Raw genomic sequence first — 20,181 nt, 5'->3', positions numbered from 1 at the left:
TAGTTTGTACTGGCCAGCTAAAAACCCTTCAGCTGATCAGTATTGTTCTTGTCCCACAGTTAGAGGGAAAGGTGATCATGGGCTGTATTTTATTATTCAACCAGCTACACATTGTGCATCCTGATTACAGTTAAATCTGCCACCCTACCTTTGTCATATGCATGAACCTTAAAGACACTAGTTAATCTGTTCTGGGTGTTTTACGCCATCAGCATTGCCCTATTTCCTGAGCTAACAGAGAGCCTGCAGGAGCTACTGTGCTCGGGGCAGAATGGAGAGTCTGTGGCTACTGGAATGTGGAGCTGCATCTTTGCTCTCAAACCAAGAATCTTGAAGGTTGTATTTTGCTTGGTAGTATTATTCCCCAGGTGTACTGTGCTGCTGTTATCTACATTAAATCCAATACCATGCGTAATTTGCCTGTTTATATCCAATATTATGTGATTTCTCCTTGGATTCCCTTCTAATTATCTGTCAACTGACAACCTGGTATTCCTGAGGAATGAAAGTGCATGGCACATTGGTTTTATCTTGAGGGCTATGCCATCTGAATTATGAAGAACATCAGCCAACCACCTACAGGTTAATCCATAGCTTCCTCTGATGCTACAAAACTTTTTGTCTTTCACACTCTTAACTCCATTTCTTATTCCCCTCTGCTTGTCTCTTCATGACCTGAATGTCACACCACCCCTTCCCACCCTCCCCAGTCTGGGTGCAATGAGATAGACACATGACAAAAATCACTCACGCTCTAATAGCACTGTTTTGAAGAAAGGAAAGGGAGAGCACATTGTGACTACCTAATGCAGACAGACATAAATGCTATGCATCTTTACTCCCCCACAAGTTACATGCAATAAAGAAAATATGTATTTTGGTTGCAGCTATTTCTTCTTTCCCCCTCCTTCCTCATCTCTTATATCACGAATGATCAAGTGACGGAAATTAGGAAGCAGAAGTAACAGCAAATATCAGAGAGGCAGGGCTGATGTTGACCACAAGCAGGATTTACTTAGGGACACCCCCACATCCCATGCAAGCTCTGCAGCTCAGAGGCTGACCCAATCTCCCTGTCTAGTATAGGGATGAGAGGGGGAGGAAACAACCTGCAATCTGAATGACTTTCTGTCCACTGGGCCAGCCAGCTCCAATGATATCAGTGAAGTTATTCAAGAGTTAAATTTGGCCCCCATGTCTTTTCTAGCATCTAAAATAAAACAACTGAACCTTGCCCCCTAAATGGTGAGTTGATTAATCTTTGGAATGGAAGGAATTAAAAAAATAATTAAGCCTAAGATTCCAGTTTGGATGATCCTGAGGAATATGAGCAAAGGCACATCAAATGGAAATCCCAATCTGCTATTCAGAGGAATACACTGCCTCATCTGTAACAAACACTTTGGCAAGGCCTACCTGGGGAAACTGTGTGTTAGCAAAGAAAAGACCCTTTAAGAAACCAGTGATCTGCAAGTAGAGCCGGTGGTTATCCTCTGGATTTTCTGAGGTGCAGCCTGCAAACATTGAGCTGAAAATTGAAACAGAAATTATACTTAATTTCCAGTCTCCTGTCTCCTCCTGCTCGCTTCTTTTCCTTTTTATTTATTTACAAACCTTAATTATTTTCAGGATTAATAAAATAAAAGCAAACAACTGAACAATGGGGATATCATTACACAATAAATGATACAAATATAGAAAAGTGATACACGAAACAATTATCAAAGCAAAGAAATTCAGAGATACAGGTATGTGGTAGATGTGATCATATTATTCCAGCAGAAAAATGTATGCTAATTATAATACAAAGTAACAGTCATATTTATCTGGCAGCCTGAATGTTTTATAGCATCACCTTGTTCACATTAAGGCCTTTTATTTTTTATGTTACATTTTGAGTGAATGAGACAGCTTTATGTCGTAAAAGTTGACTGAGAATATCAACTATCAACAGCCACACTGTGGCCATATGCTGGACAACTAATCTTGAACCTGACTTCCAGCCTTGCATCTTCTCCTGAGCTCCCATAGAGCTCTGCCAATGCACATAGCAAATCCTACATTACGACAGTGGAGAAGACTACACATGCTGATGAAGAAAATCAAAAAGATCCCATATCTAGTACTAATTGGGCATTCTTGAGATTAACACAGAGGGTACTTTCCATTCTAATGTAAAATGTCTATTAATTTCAAGCTTACCAATTCTTACACCTTAACAAATGGTATGATCATGAGCAAGTTGCTGCAAGCAGTTGTCTTTAACAGACCTAAGGGAGGAGGACATAAATATGGAAGCTGCCTTATTAATGTGCATCAAAGGACGAGGATGCTGGCTAGCAAATTGGGTGTGTTTATAATTACCCTGGACTGGACAGTGCTTGTTGAGTCTCATTTCTGTCAAGGAAACCAGCAGCAACATCAAATGCATCTTCAAATAGTATCTACCAAAGAAAATATTTTAGATGTCAAAACTATCAGACCCCCTGTACAATGTTATCCAGTCTATGACAGTTTTTGGTAATTAAGTCTTTCTTCCCCTTAGACAGTGTGCTTATTTTCTAGACTGGACCAATAATATACTGTAAAGGCAGAAATAAATTACTTTCATTACTACACAATGGGGCAAAAAGTCCATCAGTTCCGTCCAGACTCAGTTTCCAGGAACTGGATTTAGGCCGATGGTTTACACATCGCTCAATGAAAAGCAGGGATTATACAAGTGCTTCCCAGACTATTTTGCTAGCTGTTACTGATGCGCTCAGCCAAAGATCTCAGCTGTATGAGCCAGTGCCCACACAAGCTCATGCAGCTGTGTGCTCCAGCTTGCAATGAAGCCTGGGTTGCTCTAAATTCCAACACTGCACTGTAGAATTCCATGAGCTCATCCATCCACCCTGCTATGTTGGTTATTACTCCTGGTGTACATGTAACCCTCCAATACCATTTTGTAAGTAGGTCAGCTACATGAATGGCCTAACTTCCTTCCAATTGAGAGGACTTATTGCTGTCATGCACTTATGCATTAAAGGTAAATACTACTAAAATACCATTAAAAAAGTATCCAACCTTTCTTTGAGCAGCTGAGCACTCAAATAAACACCATTTCAACAAATATTTACAATCAGTTACCTTCTGCTTATTCTCTTTAAAAAATTCCAGCCATCACATGGTCACTAGACTCGCAATTTCAGTTGCACAGTTGACTATCACTGGAGTGAGGAAGCTGGCGTATGAAAGTTAAGTTCAGTTTTATTACTCTCTGTTATAAAACGCTATTAAAAAGAAAACGCTTAAGATCTGGGAGCTGATCCTTGGGTCCAGCATAGCTGTATTCCAAGCAGCACTTGTGAGGCGAAGGTAGGTGTATGTCATCTTTATCCTTATGCCACTTGATAGATATGGCCATTTCCCGCAATATCTCTGGGATTCATTTTATGTATCATTATGGGCCAGAGATTGTATGTAATTCAATGGGGGATGGTGACCACAGCCCTTCAGGAACTAAGAACAGTGGGGGTGATTAGGCAAATTCACTCAGGCTATAACATCTCTTGAGAAGTCCCACCACCAGAGAGAGCCACATACACTGGTTAAGACTGGATTCTCCAACAAAGGATGGACTTTTGGACATATGGCCCGAGTTTAAACTGATTCAGCCTGCTTTCTGATCCAGCAAATAGACAGGATCTTCCGTCCAAGGGCGTCCCCAATCCTTCCTGGGAACGGCTGGAAGGACTTTGGCCTACTGAGACCCCACAAGACTAGTAAGCTTGTAGTATGCATATAGGAACTTTTGCTGAGAAAGAGGTGTGTGGTAACTTATTACAGTGGGACATTAGTCTGTTTATAGCCTCTGAAGAGAAAGCAAAGCACTGGTGATGTTTTTAGTTAGTCTGGCTTGGTGGGAGTCACACAGTGCAGGAAGGGGACTGTGCAGCATGGAAAACTCCCAGTCAGAAGGGAGAGAGACGGGGGTCTTCACCCAAGAGAGGTGACGCCTGAGGAGCAGGGAGCCTGCAGGGCATGCATGGGCGGCGGGTATCACAGGCCAGGGCTAAGTTTTCCCAAACAGCCTGGTGTGGCCCCGCCCACACTCCACCCCTGTACCGTCTCTGGCTTCCTGCTCTTCCCCCAACCTGGGGCTAGGGCGGCCTGTGACTGGGGCCGATGTTCACGCTGCCTGGTGCTCTAGGGCTGTGGCACTGGGGTTGGGGGCGCAGGGGCTGCGCCGTCCGCCCGGTGCTCCGGCACTGGGGCCGTGCCACCCGCCCGCGACTCCGGGGCTGCTCGGGTGGCCCAGGGCTGGGGTGGAAGGGCCAGTGGCCGTGGTGGGGGAGCTCTGGCTCCGGTGGGGGAGAGGTGGGACCTCAGGCAGAAGGGGTAGGGCCGGTGGCTAGCCTCCCCCAATGGTTGGTTCATGTGCTGCCCATGAGTGTGTGCCCTTGTTACACTAAAGAGGGGGAATACGGGTGCAATTGCCCTGAACTGTGATGCCCCCCTTCCTCTCTCATAAGCTGGAGCAAACGTAACCATTTCCTATTGACAGAGTCCTCACTTCAGTGCAGATCAGCAGTACTACTGCCATTAAAAGCCCAGGGTACTTAGGGATACCTTAGCAAAACTGAAAAACTGGCAGCCACAGTAGAGCAATGTTTGGGATCTGCTAAGGAGTAAGAAAGAGTTCAACGTAAACATTTACTGCCATGCCGTTAATGATATTCACTTGGGTACTATGCTGCTTATGGGAAGGTGTCAGTAAAGTGACGTGTGTTACCCTTTAAGAGTTACACACACTTAGTGTAGCTAGCAACTTTTCCATGGTTTGGAACTTCTGAAGCCGGAAGCCGAGTAGTAATTGCCACCTACCTCCTCTGGCGTGGATACCAATGAACCACTGGGCTCCTGACTATTAGCTCTGCTGTTCCTCACACTACCTTCAGTGCAGGCTGCCTTGGGATCTGGGAGTATATTTTGTCTCTGACTACAGTACTGCAAGACACTGTCTCTCCTTTCCTCTGGAAGATTCTGCCATAGGTGGGAAACAGCGGTGGAGACCACAGGAAGAGTGACCTCTTCGGTGCACACAATCCCATTCTCAACCAGCAGGTCCACGGTCTGTTTATAAAAATACAGGTACCTGTAACAAGAGGAAGGGAGGCATCTCTTAAAAACAGCTTACGGTGGAGCTAGCGGTTAGACCAGCAAGCGATTGGGTAATAAGTCTTAGATTCTATTCCAACCAATGCTGCTGACTCAGTGGGACCTTACATAATTACTATTGTTAACACAGGTGGGGCTGGAAGCACCACTTGCTATTGTGCCACAGGTACTTGTTTTCTTTTTGCGAATAAAGACTAACACGGCTGCTACTCTGAAACTTGTTATTAAGGTTGCCCAATATGCACTATTATAAGACTCTGTTTTCAACTGCTGCTGACTTTCCCAAACTTTAACTGGGCTGAAATTTTCCATGCTGCGTGTTTGCTTCAGGCTGAATTGTTTTGGAAAATTTCAGTCAAAACAATCAGCTGTTTCTGAGAACAAGGCTAGGGAAAAATACATTGTTTTGGCCATGTTAAAAAATTCTGGCAACGTTTTTCTTTGAAAGACTCTAGTCCCTTTGTGCTTTCGAGCAGAGGCGTGAAATTTGGCAAGGTCTGGCCTTTGCCATTTCCATGAAAATATGCCCAAATCTGGCTAAGTTATGAGTCTCAGTAGGGAATTATATGTTAGCAGCTAACTTCCCTGAAGATACCATCCACACTGGGCATGCTCCAGCCTATGGTTGAGCAGGATTTTCCCTGCTATTGCAGCTGTGGGCTGCTACAGGCTCTGCTGTGTCCAAGTCTGGGCACTAGAACTGAGAGCAGGAAGCCTGTCTCTCTTGTGTGCTCATTGATGGCTTAAGCAGTGTGTAGGAGGAAACAACCTTATTCCCATACAGAGGGGACAAGAGCTGGACCTGTGGGAGGAGCAGGAGGAGAACACTGGGACAAAGAGCATGGGAGAGGGAACTGGGACTGGAGGTTGGTGGGACGGGGGAAACTAGGATTTGCTGGGTAAGGAGACTGCAGCTGGCTAGACAAGGAGACTGGGAACTGGGGAAGAAAATGGAGGATAAGGTGGGAGCCGGCAGGCGATTGGGGGGGCAGGGTGGGGCGGGGGGAGGGAGACTGAGATCAGAGGAGCAAGGGAGACGCTGCGTTGGGATACTGGGACTGAGAACCAGCTGTTCAATCTTTTAAAAATTGTTATTTTGATGAGCCAAGATTGTAAAGCTTGAGGGAAAAAACCCACCAAAACCTAAGACCAGCAGCGTTCAGTCATTCAACTGTCTGAGGTTGTTCCACTGTTCCTGGAGGTAGCAGTACTTGTAGTGGCTTTATAATTTTGGGGTCTTTTCACATAATTTGTTATGCTCTTAGAAAATGCTGGTTTGCCAGCCCTAGAGACTGACGGGTATAATAGCTCCCAAACAGGTGTTCTTTAACCAAACCAAGAGGTAGCAACTTTCAGTGACTAGTCACCTGAGCTGAATTTGAATGAGGGTTAAAGAAGGAAAAGACTATATTATTATTACGTATTGCAATAGTTATAAGAATCCAGTGGGCTAGAACCCAAGTCTTTAGGTGACCAACACTTCTGTGCCACCACCTGGCAGAACTGTGGTCAATGCACTATAAACCCTGGGAGATGAGACACCACTGAAAATGCCACCCATGGAAGACCCAATTGGTGGCATCCCTTGTGACCTCTGACTGGCCAAGGTACGCTATTTAAGCATGAAGGAAGTTCCAGGAAGCCATTTGTGTAACAAGGCAGATCTGACCTTCTGCTGAGACAGCTCCTGCCTTGTTCTGGTGTCCTTGCCCTGTCCCAGCTCTGCTTCTGCCTTGGACCCAGCTCTGCTCCTGTCTGCCCTGACTCCAGATACCTTGTTTTGATTCTCGGCTCTGATTCCTGGCTCTGACCCTTGGTTTAGTTTCCTTACTCGTGCTCCGACCTCTAGGCTCGAAGGCCCACATCCTGGTTCCTGACAGATTGCACAGATTACCTCTGACCCCTCTATGGACAACGCCCCATTACCAACCAGGAGAGGGCAGGGCTCCAGTTGCCTAGCACAGGGGTTCTGAACCTTCTTCTTTTTGAGGCCCCCCAAACATGCTATAAAAACTCCACACACCCCCTGTGCCACAACAACTTTTTTCTGCATATAAAAGCCAGGGCCAGCGTTAGGGGATAGCAAGCAGGGCGGTTACCTGAGGCCCCATGCCACAGGGGCCCCTGCGAAGCTAAGTTGCTCAGGTTTTGGTTTCAGCCCTGGGTAGTGGAGCTTGGAGCCTCAGACTTCAGCCCCATGCGGTGGGGCTTCAGCTTTCTGCCCTGGACCCCAGCAAGCCTAATGCCAGCCCTGCTTGGCAGCCCCCCCGCCGAAACCTGCTCTCTGGTTGAGAACCATTGGCCTAGCATACCGTAGGGGGCACCAGATCTGCAGAAGTGGGTCACCCACTTCCAGACCAAGGCCCATGCTCTGTGGGCTTGGACGATGCCACTTTTGACAGAAAACCAAGCCCTCTGCAAACAAGTGGCCCACTTGCAAGAGGAGAATGCTGCACTCTGGGCACGAATGGTGGTCCCTCCATCTGAACACGGTCCTATGGTGCCCCTACCTGAATGCTTGGATGGAAACTGCCAAAAATTCAGGAGACCCCTTAAACAGGGCCATCTCCAGGAGCCATGCTCCATCCCTGGACCTACTCAATTTGTTGCCTGGCGAAGCACTGGACCAGACCTCTCCCTTGGTTGAGCAAAGTAGCCCAACACTGATGGGCTGGAACACCTTTTTTGGGGCTTTTTTCTGCAATTTTCAATGGTCACACATGGTCAGCTGAAGCTGCCAGTAAAGTAGTGGGGTGCGAACCTGCAGGAACAGCATTTTTGCACTTCTAATGTCATATGCTCTGTATGTGTGAGGTCATGCTGCATGCAGGATGCCATTTTATACAGAAAAGGCCAAGAGAAATCATGCGAGAGGGGGGCTAGAGGAAGGCAGAGTACCTGCACTTAAATAATCAGGACTACACCTCTGGGAGCTGCCCTGTGGAACCTCCACCAGGGACAAGGGCCGGCCGCATCATACGCCACACACTTTTGAGGGCTGACGGCAGATACTGTGCATTGAACCAGATAACGATCCGGAACTGGTATGTCCTTTCCCTAATGTCAGAACTATTGGATTGTGTGTGATCCATGCAGCTATTCACCAAACTGGACCTGCAGGGGTGGGGCCTACAACCTTGCGTGTATCGGGGCGGGGGATAAGCGCACTCTTCTGGACCTGAATTTTGAATATTTGGTGATGCTGTTTCACTGGCTAATGCCCCCACGACCTTTACACCTTTGTTAATGATGTGTTTAGGGACATTCTGGACCAGGACGTTGTCATCTACCTCAGTGACATACTTGCCTTTTTCAGAAAACCATGAGCAGCACAAATGCCCTGTCAAGTATGTACTAAAGAGGCTGCGACAGCACAGCCTACATACAAAATTAGAGAATGGTATATTTCTCCAAACTGCCACAGAGTTTTCAGGGTACATCCTCTCCCCAGAAGGCATTAGGGTGGACCCAAAAAAAGGTGGAAGCCATTTGCAACTGGGCAGGACACTGGAATACTCAGGCGGTGCAGCGTTTCCTATGTTTTGCAAATTTTTATCAGCATTTTATGCCATATTTCTTGGGGCGAATAGCCCGCATGCCAGCCAGCCTCTGCAAAACCGCCAAACTTGTCTGGTCGCTCAAGGCCCAGCACACCTCTGAACAGCTCAAGACCACAAATGATATGAAGTCCATGCCATATTGGATGCCAAATTGCAACAGGGCAGGCTATGGTACCTCAAAGATTGGGGAGGCTGTGGCCACAAGAAGCAGTTCTGGGAATCTGCTAGTAATGTTCACACACCTGAACTTGGACAGAGCTTTCACAGGGACCACCCAGACTAGGGTGACCAGACAACAAATGTGAAAAATCGGGATAGGGGGTGGGAGGTAATAGGAGCCTGTATAAGAAACAGACCCCAAAATCGGGACTGTCCCTGTAAAATCAGGACATCTGGTCACCCTAACCCAGACAAGCACAGGTGCTGACTTCCCCTCTGCCACATGGGTGCTCACCCCCCCCCGCCCCAATCCACCCCGTTCTCCCAAGTCCCCACCCCTGCCCTGCTTCTTTACCGTCTCCTCCCCCGAGCACGCCACATCCCCACTTCTTCCCCTCCCTCCTGGAAAGTCCTAAGCGCCGCCAAACAGCTGTTAGGCGGCGGGCAGGAAGCGCTGGGAGGGGGAGGAGTGGGGACGCAGCACGCTCGGGGAGGGAGGAGGCAAGGAGAAGGTGGAGGCAGCTTCACTGCCGGTGGGTGCAGAGCACCCAATAATTTTTCCCTGTGAGTGCTGCAGCCCAGCAGCATCCACGGAGTCGGCACCTATGCAGACAAGCCTGGCCCAACACTGCCCCAGGAGCACCCTTAAAGGGGGGGGGGCGGGGGGGAGTGATATAAGGATCCGGTGAGCTAGAATACAGGTCTGGAGGGCACCCGATGACCAGTGCTTTCATTCCACCCCCCAGAAGCCATGGCAGAGCCATGATCAATGAGTTGCAAACCCTGGGAGACTAGGCACCACGGGAAGCGCCACCTATGGACACTCGATTGGCAGCACCTCCTGTAACATCTGATTGGTTCAGACACACTATTTAAGCAGGGAGGGAGTTCCAGAAACCTGTCTGTGAAACAAGGTAGATCCCTGACCTGCTGCTGAGACAGACCCTGCCTTGTTCCTGCATCCTTGCCTTGTTCCTGGTCCCTGTTTCCTCGCCCTGTCCCAGCCTTGCTCCTGCCTTGGACCCAGATCTGCTCCTGCCTTCTCTGACTCCAGATACCCTAGTTCTGGTGCTCTGCTCTGATTCCTGGCTCTGACGCTGGTTCGACCCTTGGCATCGTCTCTGCTCAAACAACCACAGACATCAAACCATCCAGACCCCCTTAGAATACTGTAATATGTGTCAAGTGTTTTTTTTATTTTATATGCACAATTTACACAGGGATATTTGATCCAAAGCACTTAAAAGTAGCTGCTGCTGGGGTTCAAATGGCACGGAAGCCTGCTGAATAGTACTGTTCTGTGCCTCTGTTTCCCATCTACCCTTTGCCTATTATGTGTGATTTAAGTGGAAGGAACTGTGTCCCTCACTATACCTTTGTCCAGTGCCTAACAGAATGATCCTGATTGGTAAGGAATGGCTGGTGTAGATTCTTATGAGTGGATGAACTAGGATCAGGCAGCTGTGTTAAAAACCTAAGTGTGAATCCTGGACCTCCAATCTCTTTCGAGGCTGGCAAGAATTGATAGCATTTTGGAGGGGATAGTACTTTGTGCCGCTACCAGTCCAGGATGACCAGTTTAGCTGACTTAGATGATGGACACAAACAGTTATTCAAAAAGGCTGTGATTCCGGGTGTTGGGTGAAAAACATGGCTACAGTATCACATGTTACTAAAGGGGTGAAGTTGTTCCTACTGGACAGATCACTGCTGGGTTGTGTCAGACAGGAGAGATCCCATGAGAAGGATTCAATATACAGTAGTTGTAATCTGCCATGAAACTTCAAGGTAAATGCCACAGATCCTACATACAGCTGCAAAGGTCTTGCTCTGCATGTGTCAGTGAGGGAGAGGAAAGGGGAACCCATGAGGAGCGAATTACACTATACCATAAAAATCTTTAAACAGCATATTTCAAGGTACTCTACACACTACCTGCCTACAAGCACTGTTTTTTTTCTGATTCTTACAGAAGGAGTAAAGGATAATACTGTAGAATGAAAGCAGACAACTTGTGCCACCTGCTGCCACAACTGCATTCCCATTTTTAGAAAACCATTATCAGCAACAACAGGAAACTTTATAAAAAGCCAGTACAACATGACAGTGAGAGCAGATTGCAGAAGGTTAAAGATTCAGAAAAGAACAGACACTTATATGGATAACAAGAATACCCAGAATTACCATAATTAATTATAACATTTTAGAAGGGATATTAACCCTCATGCTTCATGTTAGAACACTGACATACAGTACTTGAAAGAACATTATATCTCTTTCCTGCGGATGGGGAACCCTCAGAGATTTTCAAAGGCTTGTGAAGCAGGAAGATGCCCTGTGGTCGAGGAGGGCTGGACATGCCAGTATTCAGGCTCCTAGTGCCAGCCAGGAGTGAGGGAATCAATTGAGAGTCATGGAAGATGATCAGTTTCCCCACCAACAGGGGCTGACATTGATGTCTCTGCTGGTCTGGGGATCCTGGGATCCAAAGTCAGACCCCAGGAAAGCTACATGATATGCAGTGACTAAAATACTACACACTTATACTCCTACCGTTCAAACTCCATCAGATCAGGAGATGAAGTGGCTGGGGACTGGATAAGTCTTGGCTTCCCATCCTCTTCTACTGCGTTTTTTTCAGATTCTTGAATCAAATACCAGACTGTAGAGCCACTCTCACTCATGGCATCTGAGGGGGATGCAGTACTGGAAAGAAAATACGGGACAAGGCCAAATGCATGGCTTCCCAACCAATTTAAATCGGTCCCTGCCAGGAATACTTTGGTAGTCTCAGTGATTCTTTTAGAGCAGGTGACTTTTTTTTCTTTTCTTTTTTTTTTTTTTTTTTTGCTTTGCAGGGCTAATGAAAGCCCCTAAGTGGAGACGATCTACACAGGGAAAGAAAGACAAATACATGCATTGACTGGGAACGAGACCAGCAACGTGCTCAGAGCTTACACGCACTCAGCTGCTGTAAGGGTCCAATTTTAATAATTTTTTTCCCGCCTGCCAGGTAAAACCTCTTCATCTCAATCTGTGTATTTCCTTCCTTCACAGGGACAGACAACCTCTGCTCTGTAATATTTGCCAAGTGCTTTGAGATGCTTTGCACTTTAGAAGCAAGTGCAAAGTATTATCATTTCTTGATCTGTGTGAGTCCTTACCAGTGATCGCTGAAGTACATCTTGACATATTCCTCCTTGACTTCCTCCAAGCTGGACGGGTTCCCATCCTCCAGATTGAAGGACTCTACTGTCAGCAGAAAGATAATTGTCACAGACTGGAGCATTTGGCATCTCATTCACCGTCAGTCCCAATCAAAAAAAGAGTAATGGTCACACAGAGTTTTTGATTAGACAAAAATGATACCGGATGGGACATTCTGCCCTTCCTTATAACATGACCAGCTGTATTAGCAGTTTATGAGCGCTGATATCTTCATAATGCTGGCCTTGTCAGTGAACTGATAACTTTGGTTTTCAGTAATAACAGCCAGTGAACCAAAGTCCCTGTAATTACCAGTCAATACAATATTTTGTGGTTATTTTCTTTCTCTGAAGTATTGATATTTCGGGCTTTGGGGAGGCTTTCTGACACCACTTAAAACATGAAAAATGTGTTCAACAGCTTTAAACCATCACCATGGAGTTCAAATCTCTACCACTGAAAACAGAAAACATACTTGATTTTTAGTTCTGGTTCCCAGATCCTCAGTCAGGTGAGGAGGCAAGGAAATGGGGCTGGGAACATTGCAGAAGCAGCATATTCTGCCCTAGCGGAGGGAGAACCTCACACCACTCAACAGCAACTGATCCAGCTGATTAAAGGGTATGACAGGTACTGAAAGGAGTCATATCGTACTGTCCTCATCCAGAAGAAAAAATGTGTTTGTTTCAGATTGCTGGGACAGGCTAATGGAAAAGTAGGTGTGGAGGAGCCAACAAACCACAAAAACAAAAAACTAACAAACCCACCACTACTTGTCTTAATCATTTCCCTTGGAGTAACTTCTTAATTAAAACTTCTCACTTCCTACATTTTTGTGAGGAAAACCAGAATGGGATTTCTGTCCCCCTCCTGCCCTACTTTTACCCCAGAATAGATTCTCTCAGTGCCCTCCAGTCCAAACTTGGACCCCAACTATGTTTGTGAATCAAGAAGTTGTATACTTAGGGTCAGATTGTGAGTTGAACTATGTACCTATGCAGAGAAGATAAGGGGAGGAAGAACTTCCCTTTGACTCTTTCGTTAATTAGCCGGATTTTGGGTGCACAGATGTAAGAAGGCACTCTATGCTGCTACTGTCCCCTGGAATATGTGCGTGAGGAGTGGGAAAAGTTCCCCAATCCACTGCCAGTGCAGATGAGCCAGCAATAAATGGGGTGGGGGGAGGAAAGGAGGGAACAGCCTCAATTTGCTGCTGATGCAGGCCAGCAACAAACTACCATTTGAATCTGCCCTCCCTCACCCACCAGTTCAAGGGGGAAGCAGGGAGGAAATTGAGAGTCAGAGGAATATCTTTGAAGCACAATGCTTCCTTGGGCTATTCCTAGGTGATACATTTTATGCACTATGCCTAAAGGCACCCATCTTGCCTTTAATACTGGCTCAGCCACCTGGCTAGCTGTGCCTATTTAACAAGTAAATGAAAGGCAGGCCCAGGGAAACTTTTTCAGGTATATATTTCCATACAGTACCTTTCATCTTCAGCAAGGTACCCAAGGTTTGCTCCAGCTCCTGGATATAATTCTTAGCTTTACGCAAAACCTGACACTAAATACAAAGAGAAAACAGAACCAATCTTCCTGTGTTCTGATTGGACTGAAATTTTAACATGCCTTAAGCGTCTTTTACATCTTTTCCTTTTGCTGACTAGCTATCTCCATGTCCCCCTAAAAACAATTAAGCGGCCCACTGCACTGATGAATGTGAAAAAAGGGAAGAAACCAAGAATCAAGGCAAATACAAATTAAGATTTTAATTTATATGCTGTACCTATTCACATACAGGTTTGGGGTTTACTCTGACAATTCTCTACAGTCAACAATTCCTTTCTAGAATTCCTTCCTTTTGGGACTGTTTGCTCTTTGAGGCATATCTGTAAAATATCATGTACATCAATGGTGCTATATTTATTATTATTAATAATAATAATGATGATGAATAAATCAATAATGAATAATAAAACATAATTGATACAATTTTACGCCTTATGGCTTACTGTTGGATGTTTTCTGACTGTAGGCATAATTTTTTCCTGATCGTTTCCAGTGGGAACTATGTGAGGAGACCTCTTTAGCCAAATTCTGCTCCGTTACACTGATCTAAAACTGGAGTGACTTAACAGCCTTCAGTGCAATTATTCCAGGTTTATACCAGCATAAATGACAGCAGAATTTGTCCACTTGTGACTAAACACACAGAGGATACAAGAACGGATTAAACATTTATATGGTTAATGAGAATGTTAGAGATTTTTTTTTGTAGGGGATATAAACCCAATGCTTCAGGGCATAAACCAATCACTCACTGACAAGGATTAGGAAATGACTTCTTCAGTGTGCAGGCCCTTGAACAAATCCAATCTTCCTTGACCCAAAAGGATCATGGCTGTGATGTGATACTTTCAAAGGTAGCAGCGTAAAGCTGGGAAAAATCAATGGGACTCATCAAAGTTCTAAAAGGGAGTCAGAAGTCCTCCATTCCAAGCAATAATAAATGAAAGGTAAGTCTTGTTAGACAAAACAAAGAATCATGTTTTGGATTTAGCTTCTGAGACCAGGATGATTATTAGCTTCGGCTGCATCTCCATCAGAACTTAACAAGCAGAGCTCCTGCCTCAGGCTAAGTTACAGTTAAAGAGTCCAAACAAGTGAAGTTCCTAAATAACAATACTTTGCACCTCTCAAGCACCTTCCATCTAAGGATTTCAAAGCTTTTTACAAGGACATGCCCTTTTGAAATATGCATTACCATCCCCATTTCACGAACCAGGAAACTGAAGCACACATAACCTAAATGATTTATTGAAGGGAGTCAGTGGTAGAGCTAGGAACAGAACCCAAGACTCCTGATACCCTTTCCCATGCCTTGAACACGATAACATTCTTCCTCCCTGGAAGCATTTAAGTGCCAAACTAGTGCTGTTTCACTTGTTTTTATATAGTCCATTTTGTTTAAACAATTTCTAAAACTAGTAAAACACAGGAAATGGTACAGCTTGATTTTTTATTTTTACATACTTTCCCAGTCCCCCGCCCCCATATAAATTAACTCATGAGGTTGAATGAACTACTTTCCCCTCTTTCTAACCACAACCTACTAGTTTTGATTTCACAGCTGTATGTCAAGGATGAAATTTAATCATGGTATTCCTTTATTAGCTTCCAAAATACTGCCATTACGAATGGTTTCAAAGAAGCTCAAAATCTACAAAGTGGAGACAAGTCACATGATAAACCCATGCCAGTAACAACAGAAGGCACTTAGTTTTCTTGTTCTGAAGGGAGTATTTATACAAATAGAAGAGACACAGGGAAAGCTGCACATGATAAAATTACACACATACACGAACCCCAAAAGATATTGTGATCAGAACGACCACTTTGGTTAACTACACTTTGTCTTTGCAAATATATATCCATAAACAAATAAGAGTTTCTCCTCCATACCTTTGATGCTGAATTGTCTGACTGAGAAAACACAGTTTCCCGCAGGTTGTTGAAGAGTCCTGCTAGCGTAGCCCGGTGTCGTGCCTGAGATAAGCGTCTTCTTGCCACTTGGGGCTCCAAATCTTGCAGATGTGTCAGGAACCCAGGAGTCACCCTGACATATGGGCTGCTACAGTCGCCAGGTGTCTCCATCAAAAGCTGCAATGGAACATTAAGTTTTATTAAATAAATAAATAAAACAGAACTTAAAAATAGAGTGAATCTACAGTATGTGTGGTGGGCTGATGAACAAGTAAAGTTGAAAAAAGAAAAGGAGTAGTTGTGGCACCTTAGCGACTAACCAATTTATTTGAGCATAAGCTTTTGTGAGCTACAGCTCACTTCATCGGATGCATTCAGTGGAAAATACAGATGCATGGTAAATGCATGGTAACACCCATTGTTTCATGTTCTCTGTGTATATAGATCTCCCCACTGTATTTTCCACTGAATGCATCCGAAGAAGTGAGCTGTAGCTCATGAAAGCTTACGCTCAAATAAATTGGTTAGTCTCTAAGGTGCCACAAGTACTCCTTTTCTTTTTGCAAATACAGACTAACACGGCTGCTATTCTGAAGTAAAGTTGAGAGTGCTGAAGCAGAACAATCCAGCTCATTTCCCGCAGGAGGTTATGAAGGGAATGTCAAATAGTTTTCTCTTCTCCCTGTGAAAGCAAACTATCAATATGTAGTAAACCCTGATCTACCATAGGGGTTCTCAAACTTAATCGCATTGCAACCCCCTTTCGACAATAAAAATTACTACATGACCCCAGGAGGGGAACTGAAGCCTGAGCCAGCTGGAGCCCCAGGTGGGGAGGGGCCAAAGCTGAAGCCCAAGGGCTTCAGTCCCAGGCAGGAGCCTGTAATCTGAGTCCCGACACCCAGAGCTAAAGCCCTTGAGCTTCAGCCCCAGGCGGTGGTGCTCAGGCCTCAGCTTCGGCCCTGGACCCCAGCAAGTCTAAGCCAGCCCTGGTGACCCCATTAATATGGGGTCATAAACACTTTGGGGTCCCAACCCACAGTTTGAGAATTGCTGATCTACCACAATGGTGGGCTAGTTGTACAGTGTGGCTTGAAACACACTAAAAGTTAAGGCAGGCAGGCAGTTATTTCTTGCCCTGAAATGATGTGGTTAATCTTTTTCCATAACATACACTGGGCTCCATCTTGCAATGTGCTGAGTGCTCTCAATTCCCACTGAAGTCACTAGAAGACACGGTTCTTTGTGACATTATAATCATTTTCTCAGTCAAGTGGGATGTCACAGTAAATTATGATGTTAGGTGGGGATGGGAGAATAAGCAATAGAAGCAGACCTTTTAAAGTCACCCAAATACCCTTTTAAGTTAAATGCTAGTAGTGAAGAAAAAAAGGAAAATACTTACTGAAATTATATTAAACAGAAGCAGAAATGACTTTTTTATGCTGTTATCTGCTTTTTAAAGGCTCAATTCAACTGCCATTGAAATCACTGGAAAAAAGCCATTGATTTCAGTGAAAGCTGGAGCAGACCCTATGCTGGTAAAATAGAATAGTATAGTTTAAAATTTCATTAGGGTGGTCACAAATAATATCGACACATAGGAAATTATATTTAAGGTAATTGATTTCCTTATGTAATAAATATCTGGTATATTGATTTTGTGTTGTTCTACAGAATGGTATCCATGTTTTAATGTACCCATTTATTATTTCTGATGTAACGAATTTGTATGAATTTCTCAATCATGGCAAAAGCCAAATAAATAAAAATTAATGTGTAATGAATATCAAATACTCAGTTCACATTTTCTTTTCCAGATACTATCAATGACTTTCACACATGGATTTAGGCACAGAAATAAGCATAATGAGGACATTACATATCCTCCAGAAAAAAGTCTGAATGCAATTACCCTGGAAACGTGAACTAGGCAATTTAATATGGCGCAATTCCACAATCTTTACACAGGCAAAACTACTACACTACTGGAAGTCACTAGAAGTTTTCCCTCTCTAAATACTGCCAGACTGGAGCCATAATTAGCATACTTTCTGAGCAGTCTGTAAAGTACCAACTGCATCATGTGTTCACACCCCTACATATTCTGTTTCTTAAAGCCTCCTCCCATCTTTTAAATTATTTTAAAATGTCATAAATTATGTATATGGTAATTTCTAAATTTCCACTCATTTAGGGGAAACTAGCTTGCCCTTGCCCTGACCCTTTCCTTAAATCTCTGGGTGAAGATCCTGATTCAAATCTTGATGACATTTTTGTTATTATAGACAGGGGGGAGAGATTATTAATAATTATTTATTATCACTAATGGTTCCAGAGGTTCTGCAACTGAAAAAAAAAATCAGATCAAACAGAACTGTCGCTGTAAAAAGCCTGAATTCGTCCTTCAGATACCCACAGAAAGAGACATTTTAAAAAATCAAAGAGGGATTTTTTTGTCTGCTTTTCAGATTATTTTAAATCATATAAATGTATAGCAAGAGCCCCCCTAGGAACCGTTCACCAACAACCTTCGCACACTTCAGAGCTCTGGCTCCCCTTTTCTATGGCCTTTGTCCTTCCTTTTTGGGTCCTGCGCCATTGTTCTATACAGGCTCCAGCCTTTCCCTCATTTCTGTGCGCTCTGCCCCCTATTTCCCTGGGCTCGCTACTTCCTTCTATGGCTCAGTCCTTTCCTATGGACGCTACCCCTTCACTATGAGCTCCGCCCCCTTTCTTTAGGCGCTGCCCCCCTTCCGTAGGTTCCGTTCCCCTTCTTGGCTCTGCTCCCGGGTTCCTCCCCAGCTCTCTTCAATTACAGTCCCAGAGCGGCTGGAGGCCTCAGGCATCTCTGCGGAGTATCCCTCCGGCCCGAGTGCCTCTATAGCCCGCCCACTTCCCGCCCGTCGTACCCACCGCCCGGTTCCTGCTGCGACTCCCCCACGCAGCTTGTTTGTGCTGCCGCCACGGCCCGGCAACACCGGCAGCACGTGGCAGGTAGCCAATCACAGCTCAGGAGGGAACCTCCTCAGGCCAATCGGAAGGCGCTGGGGTCGGGAGGGAGAACGTTGACATTGTAGCGACTGCCTGAGAAGGCAACAAAAGCGCGGGAAAGCGCCAGGGAGGAAGGTCGGAGGAGAAAGGGGAGGGGAGGAGGAGTCGAGGGGAGAGGGGGATCGGAGCAGAAAAGGGAGGAGGCAGGGGGAGGGGAAGGGAGGAGGTTGAGGAGCGGGTCTGGAGAGAGAGGGGAGAGTAGGAGGAGGGGGTCAGAGAGTAAAGGGGAGAGGAAGGGGGTCTGAAGAGAGAGGTGTAGGAGGGGCAGGGGGAGGGGAAGGTGAGGGGGGTGTCTGTTGGGGTGTCTGCAATAGTGGGGCGCAAAGTAGGGGTGTATGTGCATGGGTGGGAGCCTGCAGCTGGAGGAGCCTGTGTGAACGTGTCAGGAGCTGTGCCACCATCCCACTCATAGCTCAGTGTGGTCACATCTCCTGTCGGCCCCCTGTGGCTGTGTACATCGCTCTGCTTGTGCACACCAGGGCTGTGTGTTTGGGTGTAAACTCGGCCGGGGGGCGGGCAATGAACACCCCCATGTGCTCCTTTGTGCCCCGTTCGAGCTGTCAAAGGCCCCCTTCTTCATTTTACAGGTAGCCCAATAATTAAAAGGCTGGTGCCCCATTCTTTCTTTCTGAGGGCCACTGTGATCCGCTGAAGGATGTGGCATATGAAAGGGGATGCCCACGCTTTGTCCCACTGAAAGACACACTGCCATCTTGCTGGGATCTGTAAGAGCGAGAAAGTGTGGTCAGCAGATACTACAATTCCCAGCATGCAGTGTGGCAGCCTGCTGTGAGCGGTGTGAAGTATTGCATGCTGGGATCTATAGTCTCTATAGGCCACACTTCTTTACTGGGAATGGGGGTGGTTAGTCCCTATGTTAGAATTCTGTGGGTTGCGTTCAGCCCCCGCAGTCACATTGGCATAGTTACAGTGTCAGGAGTAGTTTGGAGAAGGATGTTGCTCAGCTCCTGTCTCCTCTATTCTACTGTGCATGAGTAAGGCTGCATGTCTGTCACGGAGGTCATGGATTCCGTGACTTTCTATGACCTCCATGACTTCTGTTGCAGCCGGTGCTGGTTCAGGGGCTGACCAAGTCAGGCAGCCCCTGAGCCAGCAGCAGTTTGGGTGTGTGGGGTCAGGGCTGGAGCAGGGGACTGGGGTGTGGGGCGGCGCTTACCTCGGAGAGGGAAAGGGGGGGGTCCCCAGTTCCCACCGTCATGTCCCTGCAGCTCCTCGGTGGAGAGGCCAGGGGGTTCTACGTACTGCCCACGCCCGCAGGCAACACCCCTGCAGCTCCTATTGGCTGTGGTTCCTGGCCAATGGGAGCTGCGGAGCTGGTGCTTTTGGCGGAAGCAGCGTGCAGAGCCCTCCTGGCTGCCCCTCCCCCTTGGAGCTGCAGGGACATGCCGATGGGAACCGGGTAGGGAGTCTGCCAGCCCCGCCGACCCTCCCCTCCCCACTACCAGCAGGGGTCCCGGGCCGCCCCCCGCTGCCTGCACACCCCCTCCAGCACCAGCAGGGGTCTTTGGCCAATGCTCCCAGCACCCATGGTG

The 20,181-nt window shown here is 46.2% G+C and overlaps 1 protein-coding gene across 5 annotated transcripts in view; it reads right to left on the bottom strand.

The window, feature by feature from the left end:
* STRA8 (stimulated by retinoic acid 8) overlaps nucleotides 1–19,852 on the bottom strand; it is a 29,488-nt gene extending 9,636 nt beyond the window's left edge. For 2 of the 5 annotated variants that reach the window (XR_006290329.1, XM_043545239.1), the window contains exons 1-8: nucleotides 18,491–18,618; nucleotides 15,554–15,751; nucleotides 13,580–13,655; nucleotides 12,047–12,134; nucleotides 11,436–11,588; nucleotides 4,870–5,140; nucleotides 2,365–2,444; nucleotides 1,417–1,528 (exon numbers count right to left, since the gene is read on the bottom strand). Coding sequence is in view for 2 of the 5 variants with exons in the window: in XM_043545239.1 (XP_043401174.1) it covers nucleotides 1,417–1,528; nucleotides 2,365–2,444; nucleotides 4,870–5,140; nucleotides 11,436–11,588; nucleotides 12,047–12,134; nucleotides 13,580–13,655; nucleotides 15,554–15,745 (972 nt within the window). In the remaining 3 variants the exon portion in view is untranslated. The other 3 variants (XR_006290325.1, XR_006290326.1, XM_043545230.1) reach the window with 3 other exon arrangements.
* Between the last annotated feature and the right edge of the window lie 329 nt (nucleotides 19,853–20,181).

The sequence above is a fragment of the Chelonia mydas genome, chromosome 1 (assembly GCF_015237465.2).
Source record: "Chelonia mydas isolate rCheMyd1 chromosome 1, rCheMyd1.pri.v2, whole genome shotgun sequence".
Taxonomy (NCBI): domain Eukaryota; kingdom Metazoa; phylum Chordata; order Testudines; family Cheloniidae; genus Chelonia; species Chelonia mydas.
This window is presented reverse-complemented; position numbering and strand designations above follow the sequence as displayed.